This window comes from Jaculus jaculus, chromosome 4, assembly GCF_020740685.1.
Source record: "Jaculus jaculus isolate mJacJac1 chromosome 4, mJacJac1.mat.Y.cur, whole genome shotgun sequence".
Taxonomy (NCBI): Eukaryota; Metazoa; Chordata; class Mammalia; order Rodentia; family Dipodidae; genus Jaculus; species Jaculus jaculus.
Genome location: NC_059105.1, coordinates 125,093,249 through 125,115,392, shown reverse-complemented (window position 1 = coordinate 125,115,392; position 22,144 = coordinate 125,093,249). Strand labels below are relative to the sequence as shown.

Sequence of the window (22,144 nt, the reverse complement as noted above, 5' to 3'; positions counted from 1 at the left end):
CTCTTAGCATCCTTAGCATATTTATTATACTCTGGTTTCCAGGGGATCTTAATTTATTATCTTCCATTTCATTTGGTAATGTCTTCCTCCAGGTTGGCCTGTTTTCTTAGTGAACTAGTTCATACCTGTCCTGACCTCAACCTTATGTTGTTTTCCCACTATTTTTACTTGAATTTCCCATTCCTAACCATGATTTGTCTGTTTTTAATCTGAGTTTCTCTCCTTCAAAATTGTTCAGTTCCTTGTTTTCATTCCGTCTACAAAGTTCACCCAAGTTAAGAGTAGTGATACATTGTCATCTACTTCATTCTTAAATGTCTCTGGAGCATTTCCTGGTTGAATCTATATTACTGAAGATAAATAACCAGTTTTGGATTATAATGCATTTTGACCTCTTCATTTAAGTTGATTTATTTTGGGAGTGGTATTCAAAGGAAATAAATTATCCTTTCAAGAATGTGGAGAGAGAGAGAATGAAGCATATCTGGCTTACACTTTGAGTGTATTTTGTCATCAATTAAAGAATACCACATGCATTCATATTAATTAGAAACACAATATATGTCAACATAATCATCTGTTTTCTATCATGTTAATATATAATTTTAAAGAAAGTATTATATTGTATTATATAGTCATGCTTCAATGCAATTTTAAAGCATTTTTCAAATTTCTTTCAGTAATCCTAAGTCGGAGAGTCAGAGAGTAAATAAAAAAGTCAACAACGATGCTTCACTTAGAATTCACAATCTGTCCATTTTGGTGAAACAGATAAAATTTTATTACCAGGTAAGTGGTCCTTTTATAACATCTGGTATTTTAATAACACTTATGTTTATTATATGCCCGGGCATGGTCTGTTTTTTGAAAAACTTTATGAATATTAAAGACACAAGCAAGTACCCTATCATTACCTAATAATACAAATGATTGCTAGTTGGTTGTGGTGGTGCATGCCTTTAATCTCAGCACTTGGGAGGTAGAGGTAAGAAGATTGCTATGAGTTTGAGGTCAGTCTTGGCTAGAGTGAAATCCTTCCTTGAAAAAAATAAAATGCCAGGTGTGGTGGCACACTCCTTTAATCCCAGCACTTGGGAGGCAGAAGTAGGAGGATTGCGGTGAGTTTGAGGCCACCCTGAGACTACATAGTGAATTCCAGGTCAGTCTGGACCAGAATGAGAACCTACCTCAAAACCAAAAAATAATAATAATAATAATAAAATAAATAAATAAAACAAAAAAAATGATTGTTGCAGGGATTGGGACTATGGCTCTGGGGTTAGAGGCACTTTCTTGCAAGTCTGCTGGTTCAAGTTCAATTCTCTAGCAGCCATGTAAAGTTGGGATACAAAGTGGCATACAAGTCTGTAATCCAAATGCCCCTAGGGCCTTGGGAGGCAGAGCAAGGAGAAAGATCCTGTCTCAAAAGAATGAAAGGGGGAGGGAATTGCCATGGGATTTTTTTTTTTTAATTTATTTATTTGAGAGCGACAGACACAGAGAGAAAGACAGGTAGAGGGAGAGAGAGAAAATGGGCGCGCCAGGGCTTCCAGCCTCTGCAAATGAACTCCAGATGTGTGTGCCCCCTTGTGCATCTGGCTAACGTGGGACCTGGGGAACCAAGCCTCGAACCGGGGTCCTTAGGCTTCACAGGCAAGCGCTTAACCGCTAAGCCATCTCTCCAGCCCGCCATGGGATATTTTTTTATAATCATGGAAAATGTTAATAAAAATTAAAACAAAAAAGAATGAAAGGGGAGGAGAAACATCTGAGGCTGCCCTCTGATCTCCATATGCACTCCATGGCATGTGATGCCCATATTCATACACATCACACACCAGCACACAATACAATTATATAGGAAAAAAGTCTTTAAGATGATTGTTACCTTTTACATAGTTTATTACTATTATTAGTTTTTCAAGGTAGTGTCTCTAGCTCAGGCTGACCTGGAATTCAGTATGTAGTCTCAGGGTGGCCTCGAATTCACAGCAATCCTTCTATGTCTGCTTCTACATTGCTGGGATTAAAGGCATATGCCACCATGCCTGGCTCTTTTTTATTTTTTTAAATTTATTTTATTTTTTTGAGAGAGAGAGGAAGAATGGGCATGCCAGGGCCTTCAGCTGCTGCAAACGAAATCCAGATGCATGTGCCCCCTTGCGCATCTGGCTAACATGGGTCCTGGGTAATCAAGCCTCGGACTAGGATCCTTAGGCGTCACAGGCAAGTGCTTAACCGCTAAGCCATCTCTCTAGCCTGTCTTATATATTATTTTCATTACTTTTTCTGCAATGGTCCATAATCCTTGGAGAGTGTGATAGAGATGTCTCACTTTGTGCTGAATACTCCAGTGTCGCTTCTCAGTACTTTGCTGAGTTTTAAGTTTTCGTAATAGTCACCACCATCTGCAAAGAAACTTCTCTAACCAAAAGTGAGCATAGCATTAATATATTATATGGGTATAAGCAAGTATTTAGAGGGCAGTTTCATGGGCATAATATATGTATTTAGCCAGACAACAGTAGTAGTTTGTCCCCTAGGACTTACGACCTCCCTAGCCATAGACTTTTGATAAGGTTTTCAGGACCATGAAGGAATTCCCTCTTGTGGAACAGGTCTCAATTGGTCCAATCAGTGGACACTTGGTTTCCCCCATAGTAGACATGCCAACATTGTACCAGTTAGCACATTTGGCCTGGCTGTATAGCTTGCAGAGTCCTCTGCTGGATAAGACCGTTGATGCCCTTTCTCCCACAACACCCTGCATAGTTCTTTCTAGGATATTGACATCTAGTCAATAGGGAAGAGGTTTCCAGTTTAGGTACAGCTTTGACTTCTCATTGACCTGCAGCCCAAGCAAGTGGTATTTTCAGCATTAGGGTCTTACAGTCTAGTTCTGGTGGGCAATCAAGAGGTTTGACCATAACCTATAATGTTTTGGGGCCATTAGAGGCTTCCCTGATCAACAACATACTGTATGTTACCCCACCTTGGCACTGAAATTTTCTTATAATAATCTGTGGCAGTTACAACATCCACCCCCAAAGAATACCTCTCCCTGTCCAAACTCTTTTAAATCTTTATTTGAGAGAGAGACAAAAAGAAAGATGCAGACAGAGTACACCATGGCTTCCTGCCATTGCAGAGGAACTACAGATGCATGCACTAATTTTTGTATGTGACTTTACATTGGTACTGGTGAATTGAGCCTTGGCCATCAGGCTTTTGTCTTTAAGTGCTGAGCCATCTTTCCATCCTCCTTTCTAACACACATACACACAATTTAGCTAGCAAAAGTAGATTTCCATATGGATGGCTTACTCATAATAACTGAATTTATATTTATTTATTTATTTATTGTCCAAGGCAAGGTCTCACTCTAGCTCAGAATGACCTGGAACTTACTCTGTAGTCTTAGGCTGTCCTTGAGCTCAAGGTGATCCTTCTACCTCTACCTCTACCTCCTGAGTACTAGGATTAAAGGTGTGCCCCATCACTCCAGGGTTTTGTTTTGTTTTGTTTTCAACTTTAATTTTGATTAACCCTTCTCTCAACCCTCTCCTCTAATTTATCCCCTCCCCTGATCCCACTTTGACCATTTTACCCCCAGTATTCTGTATCTCTACATATCTTACTATACCCTTTTCTTAAGCCTTACTCTTTTCTCTCTCCCTTTTGGTTATAGCATCCATCTCCACAGGGTACCTCTGCACGTCTGCCCAAACTCTTTTTTTTTTTTTTTTGGTATCTTTATTTATAAGAACCTCCTGGCCTCTAGTACTAACTTTCTAAAATTTCAAAGTTTGTTTTATTCAGAACTCCCTGTTTTGCTTTTCTATTTCACAATGTATATGTCTTTAATTTCTAGAAATTGTTTAGGTTTTTTTAAATATCTGCCTTTATATTTTGTCAGCAATTAAATTTTTTTTCAGAAATTTAAATTGTTTTCTGAGGCATTAGGTCTAATTTTTATTTTATTTTCTGCTTGCTCTTTCTTATGGAAGTAGTATCAGTAGGGCACTGAAGTGACCATGAGTTTTTAATTATGAGTTGATATCTGTACAGCCAGTCCTAAGTAGCTATTCTTTGAACACATTTTAAGCAACTCTAGATTATTTCAGAAATGCTTCCAGCATATTTTAAAAAGTAGAAAAAAAGGCAAATACAAACTTTTTTTTCCAATGCCAGGATATTATGACTGTTATTACCTGAGGAATACATACATTAATCTTTTTCCTCTGCTTTTATATTTATTTTTTTTTCTTTTTAAAATTTTTTATTTATTTGAGTGAGAGAGGCAGATAGAGAGAAAGAATGGGTGTGCGGGGACTCTAGCCACTGCAAACTGCTTTATATGGATACTGGGGAGTCAAACCTGGGTCCTTTAGCTTTGTAGGTAAGTGCCTTAACTGCTAAGCCATCTTTTTAGCACCTTATTTACACATTTTTTTTTTTAGTTATTTTTTTATTTAAGAGAGAGAAAGAGACAGAGAGAATGGGCACGCCAGGGCCTCCAGCCATTGCGAACCAACTCCAGACACATGTGCTCCATTATACATCTGGTTTAAGTGGGTCCTGGGGAATTGAACCTGGGTCCTTTGGCTTTGCAGGCAAGTGCCTTAACTGCTAAGCCACCTCTCCAGCCCCCCGGCAAGTAATTCTTTTTTTTTTTTTTCTTTTCCTTTTTTAAAAATTTTTATTAGCATTTTCCATGATTATAAAAAAAATCCCATGTTACTTCCCTCCCTACACTTTCTCCTTTGAAATTCCGTTCTCCATCATATTACCTCCCCATCTGCTTTTATATTTATAAATTATTTTTATGTAGTTAACATTTTAAAAAATTATTTTTAGGTAGTTAACATTTATGTAGTTAACATTTAAAAAAAATATAATCCTAGCACTTGGGAGGCAGAGACAGGAAGATTTTGAGGTTGCAGCAGACTGGGCTACATGGTCAGACCTTTCCCAAAACATAAAAAACAAAGGAATAAACACAAAACTGAGGTCATTTTGTTCTAGATCTCTAGGGAAGCAGTTTTCATCTATCTTGGCCAAAGACCCAAAAGGGCTGGGAATGTAGCTCAGTTGGCAGAGGGCTTGTGTGTATGAAGCCCTGTGTTTGATCCTTAGCCCTCATAATCATGGCATAGGGCCCCTGTCTATAATTTTAGCACTTAGGAGGTAGAAGCAGGAAAATCAGAAGTTCAAGTTAATTCTTGACTACATAGTGAGTTTGAGGACAACCTGGGATACATGATACCCTGACTTTAAAAAAAGAAAGAGGGTTCCTGCATTTCAGTCATTTGGTGTTCATTCATGACTTTACCTGATATTTGCTGTTTTTCTATATGTTGACTTAGCTTTTTTTTAAAGCTTAAATAAAACTACTTAAGGCAGAAAAATAAAGAAAGAAAAGAAAGAGGGCTGGAGAGATGGCTTAGTGGTTAAGATATTTGCCTGTGAAGCCAAAGGACCCAGGTTCAATTGCCCTGGACCCACATAAGCCAGATGCACAAGAGGTGCATGTGTCTGGCGTTCCATTTACAGTGGCTAGAGGCCCTGGTGTGCCCATTGTCTCTGTTTCTCTTCTCTCTCTCTCTGCTTGCAAACAAATAAATAAAATTTATATTAAAAAAAATGATTTTTAAAAAAAAGAAAGAAAAGAGGGCTGGAGAGATGGCTTGGCGGTTAAGCGCTTGCCTATGAAGCCTAAGGACCCCGGTTCGAGGCTCGGTTCCCCAGGTCCCACGTTAGCCAGATGCACAAAGGGTCGCACGCGTCTGGAGTTCATTTACACAGGCTGGAAGCCCTGGCGCGCCCATTCTCTCTCTCTCCCTCTATCTGTCTTTCTTTCTGTGTCTGTTGCTCTCAAATAAATAAATAAAAATTAAAAAAAGAGAAAGAAAGAAAGAAAAGAAAGTCCAAGAAATTCCTTTTTCTTTGCAGGTTTTGAGGCATGTGTGTGTAGTGTGTGTTGTATGGTGTATTCACATGTGTGTACAGATTCACATGCCCACTTGCACACATATAGAGGCCAGAGGAGAAGTTTAGATGTTCTCCTCTGTCACTCATCTATGTGTTTCCTTCAGACAGAGTCTTTCACTGAACTTGGACCATTTTTGGTCGTGCTGGCTGTCCAATGACCCAACAATTCTCAGGGTTTGGCTCTGCATAAAACTGGGATTACAGTGTACACGATCATGCCCAACTGTTTACATGGGTATTGGGGAATCAAACTCAGGGCAAATTAGGCCCTTATACTTGTGTGGCAAGTGCTCTTACCTACTGAGCCATCTTTTCTGCCTTGTTTTGATTTTTAGAACATTAAAAAAATTACCTTATTTTTTTTTTAATATTTTTATTTATTTATTTGAGAGTGACAGACACAGAGAGAAAGACAGATAGAGGGAGAGAGAGAGAATGGGCGCGCCAGGGCTTCCAGCCTCTGCAAACGAACTCCAGACGCGTGCGCCCCCTTGTGCATCTGGCTAACGTGGGACCTGGGGAACCGAGCCTCGAACCGGGGTCCTTAGGCTTCACAGGCAAGCGCTTAACCACTAAGCCATCTCTCCAGCCCATACCTTATTTTTAATTATTTTATATTATCTGGCATTTTTAGATTCTTCTATACTTTATTTATGCTTTCTTGCTACCAAATACCGAAAAGTCTGTGTTAGTTTTTTAAGAAGCATTTTCATGTCAATATTCAGGCTCTATTTCCTTCAAATGATTTGAGTGATTATATCTTTTTCAGTCCTGGGTATTGAATCTAGAGCCTCACATTAGGCATCCACTCTCACTGAGCTAAATCCTTTTGTTTTTTTGTTAGACAGAGTCTTACTAAGTTATCCAGTGTGGCTTTGAACTTGAATTCCTCCTGCCTCAGCATTGCAAGTAACTAGGATTATAGATTGGTACCTAAGACCTGGCTTGGATTTTTAAGTGTCTATATTTTATCTTTTGCAATTGTTTCACTTAAGTATGTTTGAGGGTTTTTTTTTTTTTTTGGTTTTTCGAGGTAGGGTCTCACTCTGGTCCAGGCTGACCTGGAATTAATTCTGTAGTCTCAGGGTGGCCTTGAACTCACGGTGATCCTCTTACCTCTGCCTCCCGAGTGCTGGGATTAAAGGCGTGCGCCACCACGCCCAGCTGTTTGAGGTTTTTAAAAAGACTCAATTACATAATGAACTGACTCAGTTTGGTGGCTTATTTTCTTTTTTGTCCTAGTAAAATGATGCTAAATTTTTGGTTTCACACGTAGGGAGGTTAAGTATCCCTTGGAAAAGTAAACGTAAAAGGCACAGGTATTTCTGCATTAGAGTCATAAGCTGCAGTGTACACTAGTTTTGTATTGTATAGTCCTGTTTTCTTTTGAGATTTTTTTTATTCTGGTTTCATTGAGATTATCTATATGTCATTTATCCATTTAAAATGTTAATTAAGTGCGTCTTAGTATATTTGCATAGTTAGATACCATGAACCCAATAAATTTTAGAACATTTTTATCACCTCAAAGAAAAACTCTACTTTTCATTAGCTGTCATCCCTATTTCTACTAGTCTGGGACTGCCCTTCCAAACCTCCATACATAGGCAACTGCTAATATATGTTCAGTCTGTGAATTTATCATTTCTGAACATTTTGTATCAATGGAATGATAGGGCATGTGGTCTGTTTTGACTTGTTTCATTAGCATAATGATTTTGGGTTTGTCCATCCTATAATGTGTGTTAGCATTTTATTTCTGTTTATATTTCTCTTATTTTTTGCCTTTCTCCTTGCCCTGATTGTTGTTAACATTTTCTGTGTATTAAACATGTTAATCTAATGGTGTAATAGTCACAAAGAAACTTGGGGAGAAGGGAATTGTGAAATCATTTTAACAGGTTATCTAAGTAGTTCTCAATGCAGAGTGATTTTTTTTTTAAACTTCAAACATTGTTTGATTGTCACATCTGAAAGTATCACTAGCATGTAGTGAGAAGAACACTGGGATGCGGCTACTTCCTCACAACCCAAAATTTACCCAAATGATAATTTAATATGTCAGCAATGATCTAGGCATGATGGTGAATATCTGCAGTCCTAGGCTTAGCACTTGGGACACTGAGGCAGGAGGACATTGAGTTGAAAGCCAGCTTAGACTATGCACCCTACCTGGGGGAAAAAAAACAAAAACCAAAAAACAACTAACACTATAAAATAGTGTCAACATTGGAACCAAGAGTGAGAAGTTCAAGTGTTAATAGTGCCAAAATGATATTAGACTTGATGACCTAACTTATCTTGTTTGTTATATTTTAGATTCATGTCTAATATTTAGCACTTGTTAGATAACTGATTTTTTTCTTTTGAATTTAGGTAGTTTTTTAAAAACATTTTTGTGGTACTGTGATTGAACCTAGGGCCTCTTTGCATGCTGCACAAGTGATCTACCACTGAACTGTATCCTCACTCCTTCATCTAAATTGGAATGCCATTGATTAACTAAGAGCTAGAACTGATGAGCTATCTTAATATTTTCCAAGTATTATTGCAGATACTTAGTTGAGAGTTGAAATTTCCCAAGCACCATTCCCCTGGGTCCTTTTAGAACCAGCTTTGCCACATCCTCTCTGCCCTCCTCCATGCTTCATATTCTAAGGTAAAATATATCTACGTGTGTGGTGGTTTGATTCAGGTGTCCCCCATAAACTTAAGTGTTCTGAATACTAGGTTCCCAGCTGATGGATATTTGGGAATTAACGCCTCCTGGAGGGAGTGTATTGTTGGGGGCGGGCTTATGGGCTTTATAGCCAGTTTCCCCATGCCAGTGTTTGGCACACCCTCCTGTTGCTGTGGTCCACCTTATGTTGGCCAGGGGTGATGTCCACCCTCTGCTCATGCCATCGTTTTCCCCTGCCATCGTGGAGCTTCCCCTCGAGCCTGTAAGCCAAATAAACCTCTTTTTCCCAGAAGCTGCTCTTGGTTGGGTGATTTCTACCAGCAATGCGACCCAGACTGCAACAACGTGCTTTTAAATTATCTTTAGAAATGTATCTGATACCTTAAGATCAAAATAATTTTTTTTTGAGGTTGTGTCACTGTAGTCCAGGCTGACCTGGAACTCACTTTGTTGTCCCGGACTGTTTTTGAACTCACACGATCCTCCTACTTCTGCCTCCCAAGTGCTGGAATTAAAGACCTGTGCCACCATGCACGGCTAATTTTTCATTTTTACATATATTACCAAGAGCGGTGTGACCTGGTTTAAGAAATAGATTTTTTCTTGGTGATCAACATGATTATTACTTTTTTCAAAATTTTTTCCTCTCCCCCAGTCCTACTTTACCTGAGGGCTCTCCTCAGTGGGAGTATTGGTGTTTGCTATTAGGTAATTAAGGTCTTGGTTGGGGGTATGCTGTGCCTCAAGCTATTTCTACCCACCCGGAGGCTCTTACAATCTTCCTACTCCCTCTTCCACAATGGCCCTTGAGCCTTTATGGGTCTTTTATCAGTCTGGTTTAAAGTTGACTTCTCTATAGCCTCTAGGTAAGAAAAATAAGGTTTTTAAAAATTGTTTTGTCTTTGTTGTTGGTACTGGGGATCAAACCCAGCTACATATTAGGTAATACTCCACCACTTCTCACTTAAATACACACTGATTTGGGGACTGAGGAAATGACTCAGAGGTTAAAGGTTCTTATATGCAAAACCTGCTGGTACAGATTCAATTCCCATATAGCACCCATATCAAACCAGGCCAAAAAAGTGGCACCTACATAGAGCCAGACCAAAAAAGTGGCACATGCATCTGGTATTCATTTGCTGCAGCAGCAAGAGACCCTGACCTATGCAGGTACACATATGCTCATGATATATTTCAAGTAAATGTCCACATCAGTGCAGCTCTTATCACCTATTGGGCTACTTATATCTCAGAAAAAGTCAGCTTTTTCTCTGAAAGTCTCTTCATAATTAGTGAAAATTTTTTTTGTAGTTCATACATGCCTCAGAAAAAAAATATGAGATGAAATATCTTAGTACATTTTTAAGCGTTGTTTTATTTAATGACATTTTTAATACATGTACATAATGTACTGTGATTATAACCTCCTCTTTAAAAGAATTATTGGCAAGCCAGGCATGGTGGCTCATGCCTTTAATCCCAGCACTTGGGAGGCAGAGGTAGGAGAACTGCAGTGAGTTCACCTGAGACTACATAGTGAATTCCACGTCAGCCTGGGCTAGAGTGAGACTCTACCTCAAAAAAAAAAAAAACAAAAAAAGGGCTGGAGAGATGACTGAGCGGTTAAGGCACTTGCCTGAGAAGCCTGAAGACCCAGGTTTGATTTTCCAGGTCCCATGTTAGCCAGATGCACTTGTGGCACATGCATCTGGAGTTTGTTTGCAGTGGCTAGAGGCCCTGGCTTGCCCATTCTCTCACCCTCTTTCCCCCTCTGTATTTAATAAATAAATAAAACAAAAAATAAATAAAACCCAAAAAGTTATTGGCAACTTTTATATATGTGTATATGTATTTTTAAAATTTATTTCATTTATTTATTAGAGAGAGAGAGAGAGAACAGGTGTACCAGGGTCTTCAGGTGCTGCAAACAAACTCCATATACATGCACCACCTTGTGCATCTGGCTTACTGGGTCCTGGGGAATTAAACCTTGGTCCTCTGGCTTTGCAGGCAAGCAACTTAACTGCTGAGACATCTCTCCAGTTGATGTCTATGTGTTTTTTTAAATTATTTATTTGAGGGAGAGAGAAAGAGAGGCAGAGAGCAAGAAAGGGAGAATGGACACACCAGGACCTTTAGCCACTGCAAACAAACTCCAGATGTATGCTCCCCTTGTGCATCTGGCTTACGTGGGTCCTGGGGAATCGAACTGGAGTCTTTAGGCTTCACAGGCAAATACCTTAACTGCTAAGCCATTTCACCAGCCCCCCTGTGTATGTATTTTTAACATAATCTTTTCCCATTATGTTCTCTTATAACCCCTCCCTGTCCCTGTCTTCCCAACTAGCTCCTTCTCTACTTTGATGTCTTTTTATGTTATGTGTGCATGTCTAAGTATGGATAAGGATTATATGCCAGAGTATGTGCAATTTGCCAGTGGCAGCACTACTGAGGAAAATATTTCCCACTCTTCCAGCAACCAGTTAACTGCCAGCAACTCTTTAGAGAGTTGTAGGGGTCAGAATAGTAATGGGCTCTAATATTGTGCAGGTAATTAAAAGTCATGTGAGGTCATGACTACAATGGCCACATCATGTCCAGAAGACAGTGTTCCACAGCATTCCTTCCTATCCTCTGGTTATTACATTCTTTCCATCCCCCTCTCCTGCAGTGTTCCCTGAGCCTTGAAAGAGGTGCTATAGATAGGTGCTATAGGAGGTTTTGTTTAATGCTGAGCATTCAGCAGTCACTTATTCTCAGTTCTCTGACAAATTTTAAGTCTCCATAAATGCAAAAAGGCTTCTCTGACCAAAGCTAAGAGTGAATTTGGATAACTTCTTCGTTTCCTATTTATATCCCTTTTGTTTTTTTCTCTTGTCTTACTACTCTAGCTAAGATTTCCAGTCCTATTATTGAATAAAAGATACCCTTGTCTTGTTCCTGATCTTAGTGGAATTGCTTTTGAGTTTTTCCTCCACTTAATATACTATTGGCTATAGATCTGCCACATATGGCCATGAATATGTTGAGATATGTTCCTTTTCTTCTCTGTTTGTTCAGGGCTTTTTATCATGAAGGGATACTGGATTTTGTAAAATGTTCTTTTCACATCTGTTGAGATAATCATGTGATTTTTGTCTTTTCATATTATGTGCTGCATTACATTATTGTCTTTCATATGTTGAATGATCCCTGCATCTCTGAAATAAAACCAACTTGATGGTAACATTCTATTCAATTTCAGGTATTGAGAATTTTCACTTTTCACTTCTATCTATATGAGGGAGATTGTTCCGTAATTCTCCTTTTTGGTGGTGGTTGTGTCTTTTATCTTTTTTTTTTTTCTTTTCTTTTTGAGGCATAGTCTCACTCGAGCCTATGCTGATCCAGAACTCACTCTGTAGCTCAGGCAGTGTTTAAACTCTTGACAGTTCTCATTAGCTTAGTCTCCCAAGTGCTGAGTTTAAGGGTGTGTGCCACCATGAGCACTTTTATCTGGCTTTGGTATAAGGGTAATACTGATTGTATCAAAGGAGTTCCTTTCATTTCTATTTTAGGAATAGTTTGAGAAGCATTGGTGTTGGTTCTTCTTTGAAGGCCTGGTAAAAAAATTCTGTAGTAAATCCATCTGGGTCTGGCTTTTAAAAGTTTTTTTTTTTTTAAATAAATTTTATTGATTTATTTGAGAGAGAGAAAGAGGGAGAGAGAGAGAGAGAATGAAGATGGATGCACCAGGGTCTCCAGCCACTGCAAAAGAACTCCAGATGCATGTGCCACCTTGTGCATCTGGCTTACGTGGGTCCTAGAGAGTCAAATCTGGATCCTTTGGCTTTGCAGGCAAACGCCTTAACTGCTAAGCCAACTCTCCAGCCCCTTAAAAGCTTTTTTTAAATTAAGGACTTTAATTGATGAATGTAGTATAATTTATTTTATTCTGTCCCATTGTCCTCTTTCTTTTTCTTTCTCCCTTATCCCTAGTCCACTGGGGACCCTCTTCTTTCTAGGTAGCCCTTCCTCTGTTTTGTTGTATCATTCCTTTTGTTTTCCTCCATCCTCCATGTCAAAATGTTGATGGGCTCAGAACTGTGCAGGTCTTGTGAGGGTCCTGCTAACCACTGTGTGATCTTGAATGTACCAGTTGATTCATATTGTCAGGACAGTACCCCCAAGTACTCCTTCCCACCCTCTGGCTCTTATGTCCTTTCTGCTCCCTCTTCCACAATGTTTCCTGAGTGTTTGAGGGTAGATAGATATTTCCTTTAGTGTTGTACACTTAACAGCCTCTTATCTTCTGCTTTCATGAGTTTGAGTCTCCTCAGTGTTTACCACCATCTCCATAGGGAAGCTTCTTTGTCTAGCAGCAAAGGCAGCATTCATTCATTCCACCACTTCCTCTGCAATGTTCTGGTGGTGTGTGATGGAGATGATTCATGTTGTGCTAAGCACTAGGCTTTCTTTTCTTGTCATCTTGAAGAGTCATGAGTCTCCCCAGTATGCTCCATCATCTATTTAAAAAAAAAAAAAAAAGCTTTTCTGGGCCTCACTTGTTTTGGTTTGGAGATTTTTTTTTTCTCTATAACTTATGTTAGTTTCATTGCTTGTTATAGATCTGCTTAAAGATTTCATCTCATCTTAGTTTAATTTTGGTAGGTCAACTATATACAGAAATTTATCTGTTTCTTTTACAATTTATAATTTAATGGAGTGTATATATTTTTTGCTATAGATATAGAAATATCTATTAACAGAAAAGGCCTACAGACTCATGAAATAGGGAATGGGCACACCAGGGCCTCCACCCACTGCAAGTGAACTCCAGATGTGTGTGCCCCCTTGTACTTCTGGTTAATGTGGGTCCTGGGGAATCAAACCTGGGTCCTTTGACTTTGTAGGCAAGCACTTTAACTGCTAAGCCATTCCTCCAGCCCAAAGAGTGCATATTTTTAAGAGGGAAATTTTTAGAATTTCTGTTGTAATGGCTCCCTTTTCTTCTCAAATTTTATTAATTTGGTAGTTTCACTAAGGTTTACTGATCTTGTTTATGCTACCAAAAAACTCTCATTGATTCTTTGAATTGTTTTTATGTTTATTTCTATTAATTTACACCGTGATTTTAATTATTTCTTTTTTTCCATCTACTAACTTTTGGTTCGGTTTGTTGTTTTTTTTCAAGGCCAGAAGGTGTATTATTAAGTTATCTATTTGTAATCTCTCTGGTTTCTTTATTTTTATTTTTTCAAGGTAGGGTCTCACTGTAGCTCAGGCTAACCTGGAATTCACTGTGTAGTCTCAAGGTAGCCTTGAATTCACAGTGATCCTCCTACCTCTGACTCCCAAATACTGGGATTAAAGGCATGCGCCACCACCCCAGCTGTCTCTGTTTTTTTTTTTTTTTGTTGTTTGTTTTTTATGTAGGCACTTAGAGCTATAAATTTCCTGTAAGGACTTCCTTCATGATACATCATTTTTATATGTTGTATTTTTACTGTCATTCAATTCTAGGAATTTTTTAAAATGTTGTTTATTTATTTATGAGAGACAGAGAGAGAGGGAGAGAATGGGCACACCAGGGCCTCTAGCCATTGAAAATGGACTCCATAGAGAGAATAAAAAAAAAATAAAATAAAATAAAAAAAAAAAAAAAAGAAAAAAGAAAATGGACTCCAGACACAAGTGTCACCCTGTGCATCTGGCTTACATGGGACCTGGAGAATTGAACCTGTGTCCTTAGGCTTTACAAGCAAATGCCTTAACTGCTAAGCCATCTCTCCAGCCCACAATTCTGTGAACTTTTAAATTTCTTTCTTGCTTTCTTCAATGACCCATGCCCAATTCAATAGTGTATTATTTAATTTTCATGAGTTTTTGTATGTTCTGTAGTCTGTCTTACTGTTGATTAGTAATTTTATTCCACTGTGATCAGGTAAAATACAAAGAATTGCTTCATTTTTCTTATATTAAGATTTTTTTTGTCATATGATCTATTTTAGATGAAGTTACAGGCTCTGCTGAGAAGAATGTGTACTCTATAGTATCTGGATGGAATATTTTTAGATGTTTATTTGGTCCATTTAATGTATGATGTCATTACAGATGCTTCTGTGACTTGTTTTGTTTTGTGTTTTTTTTTTTGGCTGAGTGAGCTTGGCATGTGTGATATATTTATTTTTCTAGATATTTCAACTTTTAAGACCTTGTACTATACCTTTAGGTTATGTTAACAGCTGTACAATCAAATATTCTGTAGATGTTTGTGAAGCCCATTTGACCTGTAGTATAGTTAAAATTCTGAAGTTTCTTTGCTCATTTTTTGTTTGAGTCACCTTTCTAAATATCTGTTGATGATATTGTGCTATTGTAGTTATTGTATGGTGCTCTGTCTTTCTCTTTATGTATAGTTGTATTTGTTCCATGCCACTGTGTATGCTAATTCTGCATGTATTTATATTTATAACAGTAAATTCTTGGTTGTTCCTGTTACTTGTGTTTAGTGGTGTTCTTTATCACATATGACTGATTTCAGCTTGATGTCTACTTTGTCAAGCATGTACTGCTACTTCTGCTTTTCTTGGCTTTCATTTTTTTCTTTTAGTATATCAACTTATATCTTTTCAGTTTCAGTCTTTGGGTATCTTTGCCACAGAGGTATATTTAGAGAGGGATCAACAGAAAGTTTCTTAATCCAATAAACTTGTATGTATTTTGTTATACTAGATTCAACTTGAGGCCTTGGGCATGATGGGATTTACTACTGTGCTATATCCCTATTCCTAGTATGTCTTCTCATTGCAGTTACAGCCCTTTTTATTTTGCATTTATGGTTGTTGTTGGGAAGGCTTTGCTGATTCCTGTTAATTTTTTTGGTGGTTTTCCTGCTTTGTGTGAATATTGTTTGTTCTTTTCTTTCTGTCCTGATTATCTTGGGGGTTTGGTGGTTTACAGAGTTAAATGTTTGATTCTTTCCTGGTTATCATTTCTGGTTCTCATTTGTTTATTTGTTCCTCCCCTGAAATTTATTCATTCCTAATGTCTTATGTTTGTGACTGGGTTTTTTCCTCTTCTGTGTGTAGAGTTCCTTTAAGTATCTTCTATGGTTTTGATTTGACAGCCATGAGTTACTTTAGTTTCTGCTAGTCTTAGGACTTCTCTATTGATTTGAAAGGATAACATGGCTGGATATAGTCATCTTGGTTTGTAGCTGTTTTCCTTCACTGTTTGATATGTTTAATTCCAGTTTCTTGCTTTATATTTTTTACTGAGAGGCCTGATGTTCCTCTGATGAGTTTGCCTTTGTAAGTGAGTTGCATTGGTTTTTTGAAACTTTTAAATTTGTTTATTCATTCTGGTTTCTTCATGTTTTAGAGAATTTCTTTTTTCAGCAATGTCTGTCTGTGGTTCTAAATGATATCTCCACTATGTGGATATTTGCATCTTTTCCTAGATTTAAGAAATTTTCTGGTGTAATTTCTTTAAGTTCTCTTTGTGCCTCATATTTCAATTCCTTCTTGTAGCCCAGTGGATACTTTGGTTCCATTTTTTGATCATGTCCTAGACTTCTTGAAAGTTTTGGTGATGTTGATCTTTTTTGCTGTCCTTGTCTTCAGTCTTGATATTCTTCCTTTAGCTACATTAGTCTATAGGTGTTTTCTAATTTGATTTATTTTCATACTCAGTTTTTCCTATCTAGCTTTTCTGAATTTTTAAAAATTTATTTTATCTTTAAAATGTATTTGTATTTATTTGAGAGAGAGAGAGAGAAAGAACAAACATGAGTGAGTGAGTCATGCCAGGGCCTCCTTTCACTGCAAAAGAATTCCAGATGCATGCGTCACTTTGTGCATCTGGCTTTACATAGGTACTGGGAGTTCAAACCTGGACCAGCAGGGTTTACAAGCAAGTGCTTTTAACCACTGAGTCACTTCCCTGGCCCTCAATTATAGATTCTTATATTAGCTATATAAATATGGGTTACCATTGGATGCTTGCTTTCTTTTTTATTTTTTTTTAACAACTTCCATGATGATAAAAAATATCCCATGGTATCCCTCCCTCCCCCACTTTCCCCTTTGAAACTCCATTCTCCCCATCTCAATCAGTCTCTCTTATTTTGATGTCATGATCTTTTCTTCCTGTTATGATGGTCTTGGTTAGGTAGTGTCAGGCACTGTGAGGTCATGGATATCCAGGCCATTTTGTGTCTGGGAGGAGCACTTTGGAAAGAGTCCTACTCTTCCTTTGGCTCTTACCTTCTTTCTGCCATCTCTTTCACAATAGACCCTGAGCCTTGGAAGGTGTGATAGGGATATTGTATTACTGAGCACCCTGGTCACTTCTTTCCAGCACCATGATGCCTTCTGAGTCATCCCAAGGTCACTGCCATCTGAAAAGAAAAGATTCTCTACCAAAAGTGAGAGTAGCATTAATATGTAGGTATGAACATTAAGAGAAGTGCTTACTGGGCAGTTTGATAAGCATAGTATATACATTTAGCCAGACAGCAGCAGACGTTACAACCTAGGGCTCATGACTACCCATTTTAAGTTTTCAGTATCAGGGATGTTTTCCCTCCCATGGAGCAGGCCTTCAGGCCAATTAGAGGGCAGTTGGTTTCCACCATGACAGATGTGCCACTTGAATGTTTTCTTAAATTTCAGATATCATATAAGGAAAGATAATTCGATATAAATAAAAATAATAATGAATTCTTAGATGTAAGAAGAGTGAAATATGCCTGAAAGTTTCTGTTCAACTTTTTAAAGTCCTAACAAACAAAATGATCCAACTTGTCTCAAGGGTATTTGGCTAAGGATAAATCACTGTTAAATACTGTTACTGTTGTTAATGATAGACATTTAAAAAATCTAAGTGTGTATGTATGTGCCAGCAGAAAGATAGGTGAAGGAAGAAAGAAAGTGGGCACACTAGGGCCTCCTGCCACTGCAAACAAACTCCAAATACATGTGCATCTGGTTTTATGTGGTTACGTGTGAATTGAACCCAGGCTATTAGGCATTCTAAGAAAGCATCTTTAGTGGCTGAGTCATCTCTCCAGTCCTAGGGTTTTTTAATTCTTCTTCTTTATTATCCATTTCCTTGCTGAATTTTTCATCCATGTTTCTGGTTTTCTTGTCCAGGTTCTAAATTTACTTTCTTTACCTATCTCTTTGTTTGAATTGTCTTTGAGTCCATTGGTCATTTCTAAAACTAGACTCTGTTGAATGCTTTGTCTAGCATTTCCGCTATTTTACTTTGATTTAATAAACTCTTAGAGAGGTCTTCTTGCTTTTTCATATTCTTGTGCTTCTAATTTGTGTGATTTATGCATTTGTTGGGGATATATCTTTTCTAGTTTTATTTGGAAATCTTCTTAGGTAACAACCCTCTTGAGGCTTGGAGTCACAGTCCCATCCAGAGAGGAAAAAACATTGTTATAATTTAAAAACACCAAAACAAACCACATATACAAATATAAAATCAATTAAAGACAAATGCTACATCACTAATCACTATAGGCCAGAAAATGGTAAGGCTCATGTCAACCATGAAGTTTAAAACTAAGGAGAGGCCTACAGAGATAGTTTAGCAGTTGAGGCACTTGCCTGCAACGCTTAAGGACTCAGGTTTGATTCTCCAGTACCCACATAAGCCATATGCATAAGGTAGTGCATACATCTAGAGTTGGTTTGCAACAGCTAGAGGTCTTGACATGCCCACGCTCGCCTGCCTCCTCTCTCTCATATGAATAAATAAATATATAGAATATTAAAAATAAACTAAAGAAGCCGGGCATGGTGGCACACAGCTTTATTCCCAGCACTTGGGAGGCAGAGGTAGGGGGATTGCTGTGAGTTCAAGGCCACCCTGAGACTACATAGTAAGTTCCAGGTCAGCCTGGGCTACAGTGAGACCCTACCCCCCAAAAATAAAAAATAAAAATAAAATGAAGAGTAGCTTCTTTCTAAGTCTTCTAATACTAGGATTTTGGTGTTCATGGTGTGGTGGCTTAGAGCTGGAGTTTCAATATTCATGCCATCTTAGACATAAGCTGAGGGCTAAGCAGATAAAACATCATTTGTCCATTTTAATGCTGTATTTACTTTAAAGTTCTATATTTTATTTATTGATTTGAGAGAAAGAGAGAGAGATACAGAAATAGGCAGGTAGAGAGAGAGAGAGAATGGGTGCACCAGGGCCTCTAGCCACTGCAAACAAACTCCAGATGCATGTGCCCTCTTGTGCATCTGGCTTACATAGGTCCTGGGGAATCAAACCTGGGTCCTTTGGCATTGTAGGCAAGTGTCTTATGTGCTAAGCCATCTCTCCAGCCCTGCATTTACTTTATTATATATATTAGTTTTTATTTGCAAGCAGAGAGGGAGGGGAAGGGGGAGAGAGAGAAGTAACAAAGGACAGATTTTATTTCAAAATTATAAAGAGTGAGCACTGGAATCATGGAAGTGGTGAACGGACAGCTAACAAAGCACAGAGAAACATAAAGGCTATAGGGGAAAAGAAGGAAATAGGCTGCAGTTCTTGCCCTGGATCTCTGGAACAGGAAGAGAACAAGAGATGGCTTAGTGATTAAGGCACTTGCCTGAGAAGCTCAAAGACCCAGGTTTGATTGCCCACTATCCGTATAAGCCAGATACACAAGATGGTGCATGCACCTGGAAATGGTTTGCTGTGGTTTGAGGCCCTGGTCTGTGCATTGTCTATATCTACCTTTTCTCTCTCAAATAGATAAAAAATATTTTTTAAAAATACATGAACTTTAATAGGCATAAATTTGTGTATCACTAAAAATGGTTTTAGATGGTCAACTGAAAGCTATGGTTAACATGCTATTTTTATAGTAAAGGAATAAAGTTACTTTAAATACCCTTCAAGGTACATGTACTACTATTTTTCTCAATGTACTATCTTGCCAGGTCTATTCTTTTTTATACCTTCAAAAAATGTTGGGAGTTTTCCAAATCTTTCTCGACTACCTTCATGTCCAGAGAGAATATCTGCCTTTTCAGTGATACTTTACTTAATCTCATAAAAAATGTTCAAATTTTCTTTCTTATTTTTTCTTCCCTCCCTCTCACCCTCACTTCCTTTCTTCCTTTTGTCCTTTCTTTCTGAGGGAGAGAAACAAGTAGATAGAGAGAATGGGTATGCCAGGGCTTCTGGCCACTGTAAATGAATTCCATATGCGTATGCTACCTTGTATATCTGGTTTTACATGGGTACTGTGTTATTGAACCTGGGTTCTTTGGCTTTGCAGGTAAGCACCTTAACTGCTAAGCCATCTCTCTGACCCAAAAAATGTTCAGATTTTTTATTGAATACTTGGTGTGCTTTAAAAAAATTTCAACCTTCTAATCTTCAACTTTACCAGCACTCCTCATTCACACTTTATTTTTATCTTAAGCATTTACCACCAGAAACCCTTGTTTTCTTTAATTGTAGGATCCTTAAGAGCAAGGAGGTAGAGTCTGGTTGCTATGTTGCTTAGCCTGGCCATGAGCTCTTGATTCTGCTTTAGCCTCCCAAGAAGCTGGATTTGTAGGCACGTGCCATGTACTCAGCTTTTAATATACTTGTGTTTTGCTAGTATGCATTCATTTTGAGTACCCACTCTTTTAAAACTCCTTGGGTGTTTTTATGAGTGAATTTTTAGAAGAGCTAATATAATAGTAAAGAAAAACTTTCAAGAACTATAGATAAAAACTACTGTTTTTATGTGAGTACTGGTAAATTGAACCCAGGCAAAAAACCACCTATTTTAGGTACAGGAGACTAATGATGTCCTACACAAATACACTTTTGTGAAATTATGTCAGGAATTTTAGTAAAGCAAATTGCATTCTTAGTTTTAAAATTAGTTGACATTTTACTTTAGAAATAGCAAAAGGGGGTTGGAGAAATGATTTAGTGGTTAAGGTGCTTGCCTGAAAAATCTAAGAACCTAGGTTGTATTTTCCAGAATCCATGTAAGCCAGATGACATGGTGGCGCATGTACCTGAAGTGCATTTGCAGTGGCTGGAGGCCCTGGCAAGCCCATTCTCTTGCCCCCTTCTCTCTCTAATAATACATAAATAAAAATAAAAATGTTTTTTGGGGCTGGAGAAATGGCTTAGCAGTTAAGGCATTTGCCCGCAAAACCAAAGGACCCAGGTTCAATTCTGAAGGACCCACTAAAGCCAAATGCACAAGGGGCACATGCATCTGGAGTTGGTTTGCAGTGGCTGGAGGCCCTGGCATGCTCATTCTGTCTCTTTTCCCTCTCTCTCTCCTTGCAAATAAATAAAAATTTTAAAAAATTTTAAAAAGAAATAAAAGAACAGCTAAGAGTAAGCATGAAGAATCTTTTCTTTAAGAAATATGTTTCATTTTCTATCACCTAAAACTTCAGATTTCCAAATAATGAATATCAGCTTAGATACTTTTATTGTGTGAACATTAAGACTGTCTGGTATTGTAATTTTAGTTATTTAATTCATTAAAGTTACAAAAGACTTGCCATCTAGTATATCTTTTCCACATTTATTTTTCAAGTTACAGTCTAACATATCTACAGAAGAGTATACAAATCATAACTTAAAAGTTAGGGTTGGGGGCTGGAGAGATGGCTTAGCGGTTAAGCGCTTGCCTATGAAGCCTAAGGACACGAGTTCGAGGCTCCATTCCCCACAACCCACGTTAGCCAGATGCACAAGGGGCCGCACACGCCTGGAGTTCGTTTGCAGTGGCTGGAGGCCATGGCACGCCTATTCTGTCTCTCTCTCTCTGCCTCTTTCTCTCTCTGTCACTCTCAAATAAATAAAAATAAACAAAAATATTTTTAAAAAAAGTTAGGGTTGGAGCAAGAGAGATGGCTTAGGGGTTAAGGTACATGCCTGTACAGCCTAAGGACCCAGGTTCAATTCCCCAGTACCTCCATAGGCAAGATGTACAAGGTGGCACATGTGCCTGGAATTTGTTTGCAGTGGCTCCCATGCTCACTATTTGCACCCCCCTCCACTCTCTCTGTCTCCTCTTCTTCCTCCTCCTCCATCCTTCCCTCCCTCCCTCTCAAATAAATAAATAAAGTGTTTAAAAAAACTTGGGGTCATTACTTAGTCAGTATTAGCCATAGAATAACTGTTGGATATCATTTTACAGGAAACATTGCAGCAGTTGATTATGATGTCATTGCCAAATGTCTTAATCATTGGCAAAAATCCCTTTTCTGGTAAGTATTACAGTGGTAGTACAATATGATGATTATGTTTGATCTTTTTTTGGATGCAATGTTTACCAAAAGCCTTACGAGTTACATTAACTCTCTAGGTGTTTCACAACTCCATAGGAGAAGTTGGAGATATTTCAGTTTTATAGGGTGGTAACAAACTTAGAACATTTTTTTTTCAGTCTTTTATTTATTTATTTATTTTTAATTTTTATTAGCATTTTCCATGATTATAAAAAAAAATCCCATGTTA

The 22,144-nt window shown here is 38.1% G+C and overlaps 1 protein-coding gene across 5 annotated transcripts in view; it reads left to right on the top strand.

Annotated features, from left to right (window-relative positions):
* The window catches only part of Ccdc88a (coiled-coil domain containing 88A), a 206,830-nt gene that overhangs the window by 62,896 nt on the left and 121,790 nt on the right, over nucleotides 1–22,144 (top strand). For all 5 annotated transcript variants that reach the window (XM_045147468.1, XM_045147471.1, XM_045147470.1 and 2 more), the window contains exons 3-4: nucleotides 681–789; nucleotides 21,825–21,894. In XM_045147468.1, the coding sequence (XP_045003403.1) occupies nucleotides 681–789; nucleotides 21,825–21,894 (179 nt within the window). The remainder of the gene's footprint in view (nucleotides 1–680; nucleotides 790–21,824; nucleotides 21,895–22,144) is intronic.